Raw genomic sequence first — 11,497 nt, 5'->3', positions numbered from 1 at the left:
ATATTTGGACCCTAGTTCAACCTACTACCCAAACAATTGTAGTACGTTGATTTTTGTTTATGTCGATTGTGGTTGTGGCTGTACGTATAATTGCCATGGTAAAATAAAAATAAATTAAACATTTTATTATCTCTATTCAAAATTAAATTGAATTTAATTTTTCTAATGAAGCTATTGATAAACAATTACGACATTTTAAGATACAAGCCTTAAAGTATCTATACCGATGGTAGACTTTAATTTCCATGACATCCCGTTCTAGTCCGTGGATCAATCGTATCGAGAGACGATTAGCTCATTACCATGCGCTATAGCACATGTCGAGTTACCTGCATAGGCAACGCGTTGGAAGCCGCTGGTCTCGCGACCAACAGTCGCACGCATGCGCCGCACTGCCGCAACACCGCCGCCGCCTGTCGCGCGCACATCCCCACAACCGATACCGCGCCGATGCGCAGCAACATGTCGCCGCTGCGCAGGCGCCCATCCTGTACACAAACATGGAAAGCGCTCATTGATAAGTAAGCTGTAAAGCTTTCGGCTCCGCGGGAGCAGCGTATGCAGATCCCGCTTCGATACCGTATCGACAAGCAACGGGTATAGACTAGTCCATTAATCGATAAGAAATGTAGTCACATTTACATTCCATCGAAAACCAGCGTCGCAATGTAGCCCATGTGGTACATCAGCATGTAGATAAATTGTTGATTCAATAACTTCTTTTTAATAATTAATATGAGATTTGTGCTTTTGTTTACTGTAGAATTATGGTATCAATAATAAACTTCTTTCAATCTACTCGTAAAGCCATTGACAACTCCGTCTACGACATACATACATGGGCCGACTTAAACTTTTGCTGGCCTATGTCACAAATAAAACATGGGCCAACCGCATCAACTTATGTAGGAAAACTAAACCATAGACATGATTTAAGAACATAGTAAAGAGACATTAAGGCAACATTATTTCTTCGGAATTCCGGTTGTTCATGGACGATGGTGACCACTGTTCATTTTATTTCTATAAAACAAAAAATCTATTTTTCCAGAAGTCAAAACCAAATTCTGGACCGATTTTTACCTTAATAAAGTCCCCACCACCGCCAGTAACCCTGGCCGTGACATGCCGGTAACTAACAATAACCCTACGTAACACAAATCAATGTCAATGCGACCTAATGGCCGGCCCGTGTATCGAGCCGAGCCCTTAGTTTTACGAGCCACGTGCTCGTACGTTACAATCAGTGTCTACTAGGCACATTCAGGATTTTGTATTCGTACAGGCACGCTATTTCTTCAGATTTAGACCTTAAGTTTTTTCTAAGAAGGTTCTTAATTTATTACGTTTTTTTTTATTATCAATTTGGCAATGTGTAATAATGGTGGTAAATACATTCAGGTTACTTACTGTTGAGGCGACACTGTGAGAAAACATACTCGCTAGTTATACATTGTACCGTTAAAAAAACCGAATGTGATTTAAAATCTATCTCACACCCAACTGCTTTTATTGTACACGACGTAACCTGTTATTTTGCCGGGCGAGTACTGCGCAGCAATTTTATACGCTATATGATACACAATTCATTTCTCCAGCTGACATAACACGTAAACATTCTACTTTTGTACTTTCTACATTAACACTAAACCTGTTTATTATTATGGTTATTTGTTGCCAAGTACCTACTGAGCTTGCAATCGATTCATCTATCTACCTATCTAATATCATAGGCTCATACAAAATTTTAAAGTTATTTGAATAATAATCCTACTAATATTACAAATTCGAAATTTTATGAGGATGGATGTATGTATGTTTGTTCCTCTTTTACGAAAAAACTGCTGAACGGATTCGGGTGTAATTTTACAGCCATATTGGTTATACATCAGAATAACACATAGGCTACAATTTATAATGCTTTATGTCATTTGGTCATAATATAACGATACATACCAAGTAAGTCGGAAAAAAAATATCTCGGTAAACTCCTTCGTGCGGGCGCGAGCAAAAGCTAGTCTATACTACATATATAAAAATTTTACTACGAAGATCTACACACACTATTTTCTAAATATTTACAATTAAATAACTCCTCTTCATTATACAAGAAAGTCATTATGGACGCGGCCTTGGCTTTCTCATAATCCTGACCTGACGAATAGCATCAACATAATTTTGTCCGATCAAACCCAATCTAAATCCAGAGGTGTTTTCAAACATTAACGCAAACCATATTTTAGTATTTGTTTACAGGCACTGCGCGTTAGCTATTATCAAATCCGTCATCGATCCGTTTGAACACCCACACAATTAGAAATTATTTGATGAATGAAACGTAAACCGATGACTGCAACTACTCGAATAATCACGAGTCGAATCGCGTTAATCACTACACAATCGTGCATCTATTTCTGTTTAATGTTTGGTTTTTTCCTTGGTTATGATTTATATGATTGTGGAACTTAAACATCCGAGTTTTATACATTTAACGATTGCTATCAAGCGATTTATTGTTTTAGAATGGTTTTTTATTCGATAGAATGACGAGGAATATATTTAGTAGAGTTAATGTGTTTTGCAGGTGCAAGATATGATTTTTGTGTTCAATTGTCATATATTACTTAAAAAAAAATTCATTATTCCTCTGCGATGGGGTAAAGTAATAATTTTACATGATTGACGATATCTTACTAAGTAATTTTATAAATCCATATTGAAACGCGTATGTTTGTGGTAAAGTACTGCGAATTATTGCAATTTGAGAGCCCAAACTGTTGAAACGTTATTTCATTTTCAAGTAGAGGCAATCACGTAACTCTAAAACCTATATCTTGATAAAAACTCTTACGTAACTATAAAATACCTATTGTAATCGTTTAGATTCACTTTTTTATTAACAATACAAGTCATAATATCCAATAATATAACCAAATCATATAACCATATAACCAAAATCAAACATTTCAATAAAGATCCTAGCTTAACTCGTATTATAACAGTTTCGTAGATCCATTAAACGCGCATTACATATCCGCCGACACCGCAAGCGCGGTCGAAGCGCCCAACTAGGAATTAAATCTACACGGTTATTGGAAACTTGCATATTATGATATTTAGCAATGGAGCAGAGTTTCTATCAAATAGTATATGTAGATTAAATACTGAGCTTGTAGCCAATTGTGTTTTTACTTACTGTTCGTAACTCCGTCTGTTTGAGTCTTTTCAGACGTATAAAGTAACCTTTGTTATTCAGAAAAATTGGTGAAACTGTATTCTAATTTATCCAGGAGGATAACAATGTGCGTGTGCGTGTGTGTGTGTGTATTTCGTAACAGCTGCCAGACTACAAAACACTGTTTAGCGCTCATTCTGCGTAGATCGCACCGTCAAAAGATAAAACAATTTTGTAAAATGTAAGGTATTGTAACTTTGACTTTTCGGATGCCCAACACTTCAGTCCCACCTGTAACCATGAAAGCTGCAGTCTTTGGAAACGTCGGGAGAAAATTATAATGTAAAAAACCGAGATAAAATTCGTAAAATAGTTATATTTTAATGTCTAACATTCGTGTAAACATATAAATCATGGTACTGTTAATATTAAAACTTGAAAATCAAATAACACGAAAATTTCCGTATACGTCTCGATTTTCCATTTGGCTTCCCGCATTAAATTCGCGCGACGAAATGTTCCAACAGAAACTTCTACTCTGCCACACTAGTTCACGCCCGTATTTTGCATATGCATAGGTTTGTAGTCTACTGCGTTTTAAACGATTTTAAAGTCTCGCCAGTCTGTATGTCTAAATTGGAAACAAAAATTCACAATGGTAATGTTGTGGATGCTATGTCTAAAAGAAAATCGATTCTTGTAAAAACTTAAATTAGCGATATGAGTACCTATAAAGTCTAAATGCATACAAATATACGGTCTCAATAACTTACTAACATGTTATCTCAACTCAAAAGTAAGATTTACGCTTACTGTTACTGCTTTTCTTATATCTTGTGACTTTAGTGCACCAGCCGAAGCGTTTTATTTTTGCACTGAGTACCAGTAATATTATGTTTTAAAAAAAAGTTATTGAGTTCTCTTTATGTTTTCAACTATAATTCTTTGCCATATTATTACATTACATTTTACGTTAAATCAATTTTTATAACATATTGTAACAAATATTATAACAATGATTAATAGCTCCAAGTTCGTCTCGGTCAAAAATATTGAGACCGGCTATAAGTGAAGCGATTTTTCACATAAAATTGCTGGTAGTATCTCTATCCGCCGGGATAGGGACCACAATACAAAATCAATTAAACCCACCATAGCAAGTCAAAGTGTGAAACCCACCGTAGTGAGCGACGTAAAAGTATCGCGTTCCGGTTTCAACTGGCTAGCATACTTATATCAACTGGCGAGGGATAAGCATCTCTTGGCACTATATTCTATGTGGACTCTACTTCGCTTACCATACGATGCAATAGGGCCAATTTGAGGTGACATATAAAAAAATGCAAAGGCTTATATCGACGGGCGATATTCAACTCTCGTCAGTCGATACTCTACCCGGAGTCTACTCCGCTTACCATGAGATGCAATAGGGCCAATTTGAGGTGACATATAAAAAAATGCAGAGGAATTAAGACTCACTCTGTCGGCGACGCCCCCGGGCAGCACGCTCTTCACGACGACGCCGGAGGAGCGGCCGCCGACTATGCCGAACGCCAGCCCCGACCCGTCGTTCACCAGCTCCACCACCTCCACCTGCGCCCACTCGCCGAATACCTGCTACAATATACACAAACACACACATTAACCAGTTTGTTACTCACTTATAAATAAATAAAATATGATATTTTATTTATCACGTAGGCGAACATAGTTGCACTTATGATACGTCAAAATAATGTATAATTTATCGTAAAAAAGGGAAATAAAAGGATAACGCGTCGCGATCCTCGCCGGCGAGGACATGAGCCCTAACCTAGCTAACCTACCAGCCTTTCACTAACTACCTCAGTGATGACTACCCGAAGAAGAAAGGCAGAAAGAAACTCCAGGCTTGTATCTTAGGTACAACTTTGTTCGCCTACGTGATAAATGAATAATTTTAATTTTTATTAATTAATGTATCCTATATCTTACAGATTAAGTACCAAGTTAGCAACCAACCAAAATGCCGTCAATTTGCGCGGAATCAAATTTGGTTTGTATGCGCGGCAATTCGGCTCGACACGTCGCGCTACGTTCCTAATGCATGTAGTTTTATATAAATACTAGCTTTTGCCCGCGGCTCCGCCCGCGTTATAAAGTTTTTCAGGCTAAAGTTTTCCATTATAAAAGTAGTAGTTTCCCGGGAGCCTATGTTCTTCCCAGGGTCTCAAACTGTCTCCATACCAAATTTTATCCTAATACGTTGGGTAGTTTTTGAGTTTAACACGTTCGGGCAGACCGATGCAGCGGGAGACTTTGTTTTATGATATATTTTTGTAGAACTTTTGAAGAGGAACAATCCCGTCATACATTATTGTTGCATAACTTTAACCGTTTACGCAGCGCACGCAACAGAAGCTCTCAAAACTAATAAATTGTCCCCGTTTTTGCATCATGTTTCATTACTGCTCCGCTCCTATTGGTCATAGCGTGACGATATATAACCTATAGCACTCCAGGAACAAAGGGCTATCCAACACAAAAATATTTTTTCAGTTCGAACCGGTAGTTCCTGAGATTAGCGATTACTGCTCCGCTCCTATTGGGCATAGCGTGATGATATATATAGCCTATAGCATTCCAGGAACAAAGGGCTATCCAACACAAAAATAATTATTCAGTTCAAACTCCTAGTTTCTGAGATTAGCCATTACTGCTCTGCTCCTATTGGTCATAGCGTGATGATATATAGCCTATAGCACTTCACGAACAAAGGGCTATCCAATACAAAATGATTTTTTAGTTCGAACCGGTAGTTCCTGAGATTAGCCATTACTGCTCTGCTCCTATTGGGTATAGCGTGATGATATATAGCCTATAGCACTCCACGAACAAAAGGCTATCCAACGCAAAAAGAATTTTTCAGTTTGGACCGGTAGTTCCTGAGATTAGCGCGTTCAAACAAACAAACAAACAAACTCTTCAGCTTTATATAATAGTAAGTATAGATATAAGCAGGCGAATCAATGCGATTTTATTCTTTTAGATTTTGCGCGTCTAGTCAACACTGGCATTATTGTAAACAACTCTTAGAGAGGTTTATTCTGGCGATTCCCAGGTAGTCGAGCATAATTTTACTTGTTGGTACATTATTTCTAATACAGTGAAATCTCTTTTCCGTGACAGGATAAAAAACAGATTCTTTTAAAAGTAAAGCTCTCTACACACCAAACGGTGTCGTTAAGGCTTGCTAAGTCCACGAGTTAGCTGAATAAACATTTGCATCACTTTTATCCAGGTCGGAAAACTTATAAGCTGCATGCGTCCGCGGTTCCAAGCGCGCAACAATAATTTCACCTTTTAAGTCGACGAGTTAGCCCAATAATGCACCACTTTATTGCAGGTCGGAAAACTTGTCAGCTGCATGCGTCCGCGGCTCGGAGTGATCAACAGTAATTTGACCTTTCGACTTACATGTCGGCGCGTAGCATGCGCAGTTCTTATAATACTAGTAAAATCAGCACCAATTTTTAAGGCTGGGTCGGAGGCTTTAGTGTGTAGAAAGGTTTAGAATTACAAATCAACTCATTATTAATATGACCTTCCGCCTTACATGTCGGCGCGTAGCATGCGCAGTTCTTATAATACTAGTAAAATCAGCACCAATTTTTAAGGCTGGGTCCGAGGCTTTAGTGTGTAGAAAGGTTTAGAATTACAAATCAACTCATTATTAATATGACCTTCCGCCTTACATGTCGGCGCGTAGCATGCGCAGTTCTTATAATACTAGTAAAATCAGCACCAATTTTTAAGGCTGGGTCCGAGGCTTTAGTGTGTAGAAAGGTTTAGAATTACAAATCAACTCATTATTAATATGACCTTCCGCCTTACATGTCGGCGCGTAGCATGCGCAGTTCTTATAATACTAGTAAAATCAGCACCAATTTTTAAGGCTGGGTCCGAGGCTTTAGTGTGTAGAAAGGTTTAGAATTACAAATCAACTCATTATTAATATGACCTTCCGCCTTACATGTCGGCGCGTAGCATGCGCAGTTCTTATAATACTAGTAAAATCAGCACCAATTTTTAAGGCTGGGTCCGAGGCTTTAGTGTGTAGAAAGGTTTAGAATTACAAATCAACTCATTATTAATATGACCTTCCGCCTTACATGTCGGCGCGTAGCATGCGCAGTTCTTATAATACTAGTAAAATCAGCACCAATTTTTAAGGCTGGGTCCGAGGCTTTAGTGTGTAGAAAGGTTTAGAATTACAAATCAACTCATTATTAATATGACCTTCCGCCTTACATGTCGGCGCGTAGCATGCGCAGTTCTTATAATACTAGTAAAATCAGCACCAATTTTTAAGGCTGGGTCCGAGGCTTTAGTGTGTAGAAAGGTTTAGAATTACAAATCAACTCATTATTAATATGACCTTCCGCCTTACATGTCGGCGCGTAGCATGCGCAGTTCTTATAATACTAGTAAAATCAGCACCAATTTTTAAGGCTGGGTCCGAGGCTTTAGTGTGTAGAAAGGTTTAGAATTACAAATCAACTCATTATTAATATGACCTTCCGCCTTACATGTCGGCGCGTAGCATGCGCAGTTCTTATAATACTAGTAAAATCAGCACCAATTTTTAAGGCTGGGTCGGAGGCTTCGGTGTGTAGAAAGGTTTGAAATTACAAATCAACTCTCATTATACGCCGCCCCGTAAGCTTTGTGAAATCATAATCCTATTGAACGTGGCGTATGAATTCATAATGGGCTTGCTAACATAACAGTACAAAACGAACAACCTACGGTGTCAAGAGGGTTATTAATAAAGATATTTAATGCAGTGTTTCACAAAGTAAATAAGGTATAAAATACAAATATATCTGTACCTGCCAAGTAGTTTTATTTAATACTGCGTGCCTGGCGGTTTCACCCACGTGAAAACCCTTTTCCTTTTTTTAGCCTTTACTTTTACCTACAAAAGTCCCTAAAACACTGTACAACTCGAGCGCCATCTATATAAAAAGTCGTTTATTTTCCCATGGGAGCAAATTACCGCAATAAAAATAGCCTATGTGTTAAACCAGAACATAGTCTATCCGTCTGCCAATATTCATCTAAATTCGGTCACTTGATTCTGCATTTACTTCAAACATACCAGCATCTAAAAAAAATTACAGACATTTCATTTATAATATTAGTGAGAATTAGATAAAAGCAAGGTAATATAAGTAGTAAGACTAGCTTTTACTCGCGGCTCTCCCGTGGGAAATTTTTCCGGTATACAAGTCCCGCTATATATTTTCTTGGAATAAAAAGTACCCCGTGTTCTTTTTAGAGCCTCAAACTATTTTCATACAAAATTTAATCGAAATCGAAATCGAAAAGCTACTTTCGCATTTATAAGTATATATAATAAAATTTCTAACTGCCTATTGTTTACTACATATCTTTCTGCAGTAAAAAAAAGTAAAAGATGTGTCTACATCAGCAAATACTAGTCATTAACCTTGCCCGTAAAGATAAAGTAGGGACTTCGAGCCCGCATGAATACACGGAAAATTTGAAGAAACCACACAAATGTGAAACAAATGACCTTTGTGGAACGAACATTTAAAATGAGTAAAAAAGTTTTGTAAAAATAAAGGCAGCAATAATTATGAACTAAACAAAATCTTTGGGCACATTCATATTAACATAACAAATGGGAAAGTAATTCTGTCTATTACGCGCAAACGATTAATCAGAAATTAGTAAGAAATAAGCTAAAACTCCAGGAGAGGACATAGACTGAAATGAATTCCAAGCGGAAGAAACCACGGGCAAATCTAATACCTTATAAATTCTTAAAAAATACTCTATATATTTTAATGAATTCTCTTTCTTACTATTACAAAGTTCCGTGATATATTTGATGTATAAATTGATCTATATGTTATATAAATTCAAGTTTTTTTTTTATTAAAAACCAATTAATTAATTTCCAACAGTCGCAGATAATAAATAAAGGGGGCACGATATAATGTAGTAATTTACCAACATGAAAAATTTTAATCACATTTTTTTAGCATAAGTAAAATTTTACATACGACCTTGTACTGGTGAGTCAGCGAATTAACCCAATATTTTGCCAAAAGTTTTAATATAACACGTTAACCATTGCCTAAAAACATATGAAATACAATTATTTTCATCTTAAAAAGTATTTATCTCAAAATTCATACACTCGTCTAATTCATGGTCGATTTGTTACCCTAACTACAAAATCTTCAGATAAATAAGGCATCTATATAATATTTTGCGTTATCTTGTTCATTATTTTAAGTGCCAACTCCACTGAACTAAAAAGGTTTTATTTACGTAGGAAATAAAACCGTAACAGCAGTCATTTCATGCGATGTGATTTTCTTTTGGAAATTCGGTTAGCCCCGGCTAAGACACTTGGGAACAAGCTCTGGGATGCCGAGGCATCACTCTCCGTTTATTTGATTGTCAGTTGTACATAATACCTAATATGAACCTAATGCTTATTTTAAGCTTCTTAGATGCCACTAGTGTTCGACGACCTTAAATTTACTTTATCTCAGATTACAATGATGGCAGTATCATTATTATTCTATTGTATTAAAGGAATTATTCTATTGTATACGCGGCGATAGCCTAGTTGGGTGTGGAACGGACTGCCGAGACTAATGTCCGCAGGTTCAAATCCCAAGGGCACACACCTCTGACTTTTCAAAAAAATCATGTGTGTATTCTTTGTGAATTTATCGTTCGCTTTAACGGTGAAGGAAAACATCGTGAGGAAACCTGCACATCTGAGAAGTTCTCTATAGGAATTTCGAAGGTGTGTGAAGTCTACCAATCCGCACTAGGCCAGCGTGGTGGACTAAGGCCTAATCCCTCTCAGTAGTAGAGGTGGCCCGTGCTCAGCAGTGGGCAAGTATATAATACAAGGCTGATATTATTATATATTATTATTAAAGGAAATAAAGACGACAGATTAAAGATATAGGTACCTATTTCAAGTATTAGTTCTAAACCACAATGATGAAAGAACGAATATGAAAGAACTGCAATGTAGGTTATCCTATAGTAACAGGAAGGTAAACTTATTGAAAAAGGTACTCATATGTTAATTGTTATTACACTAAATCCCTTACCATGATGCGCTTTATTCGCCTTTTGCTGTGAGGCTTGCGCGCGCTTGCTTCAGATCAGCTGACCTTCTCCGCCATGTTGTGCCCTCACTGACAGCCCTCGCGGAAACAGCCGACGGCATCCGACACTGTAGCTGCGCGCGCGCACCGATCCACCACCGCGCACATTATGTATCACTTGTATTTGAGCACTGTAATCGTTGTATGGATTGGATTCTGGAACAAAAAAAGATAATTTGGAGGTATCCGTAGAAAAACGAATTAATCTATAAGTAAATTTAAATTAATAGCAAGATACTGTTTACTGATAAGTATTAAAATTGTTATATTTTCCTTCGGTTGTTATTTTCTCAGCCTGAAGGCAGAAGATATATATCGTGACATCATCATACATATATATCATCTAACAATACCCACAGTTAAATTCTACCAGCAACACGTGAACAGCTGCAGCTTGTTACGGCATTACATGGGAACAATATCTCGTGCCGTACATTTTTTTTACTGTCTATAAAAAAAAAATACAAAATCGTCATGAAACAGAAATATCAAGGTTCGGATTTCAAAAAAATATTAATTACAAATGCTCCGCAGCAATTGACAATCGATAACTGACCACTCAACAATATTACAGGACGGGTCCCCTGTCCGATACAATGGGGAAAACATTCCGTGACTCGTCGTATCGCAACGTCAATAAATATGGGAATAAACAGACTGTTATCATTGTGACGTTAAAACTCGAGTGGATGACAAAAATAACTCAAACGTCCAATAATATATTTACTTTTTTGTCTCGTATTTAGAGGCTTACCGTTACGCATGAACGTTGCCTATCGTACAAATTATAAAGTTCTCATTCCAGAGATACTTTACTAACAATACATTATATAATAACATAACTATACATTTTAGTGGTTTCTTTTACAATTTTAGATGATAATAGTGAATAGTTCCGTGTGACTATAGTCTGTGAAACAAACTAGAATCTACAACGAAATAAAAATGTATTAGAAAGTCCAGCACTAATCACATACGCCACCAAACACCTGTTACAAAACGCTGTAATTAACCATAGGGTATTTTATTGTGTTCAATTTAAACAATTATACGTAACAGCAAATAAACACAGAAACTATTTTGTAAAACCAGTAACAAAATTTGGTAAAAAATGGGGCAG

General features: G+C 37.0%; 1 protein-coding gene across 1 annotated transcript; it reads right to left on the bottom strand.

The window, feature by feature from the left end:
- Positions 1-329: 329 nt before the first annotated feature.
- Positions 330-10,535, bottom strand: LOC119192179 (patj homolog; the record flags this gene model as incomplete). The annotated part of the gene is made up of 3 exons (XM_037446014.1): positions 10,321-10,535; positions 4,655-4,792; positions 330-488 (listed from the first exon to the last, which is right to left on the bottom strand). Coding segments are annotated over exons 1-3 (300 nt in total), but the record flags the coding sequence as incomplete, so codon positions are not given.
- Positions 10,536-11,497: the final 962 nt, after the last annotated feature.

This window comes from Manduca sexta, unplaced genomic scaffold (genome assembly GCF_014839805.1).
Source record: "Manduca sexta isolate Smith_Timp_Sample1 unplaced genomic scaffold, JHU_Msex_v1.0 HiC_scaffold_2449, whole genome shotgun sequence".
NCBI lineage: Eukaryota > Metazoa > Arthropoda > Insecta > Lepidoptera > Sphingidae > Manduca > Manduca sexta.
This window is presented reverse-complemented; position numbering and strand designations above follow the sequence as displayed.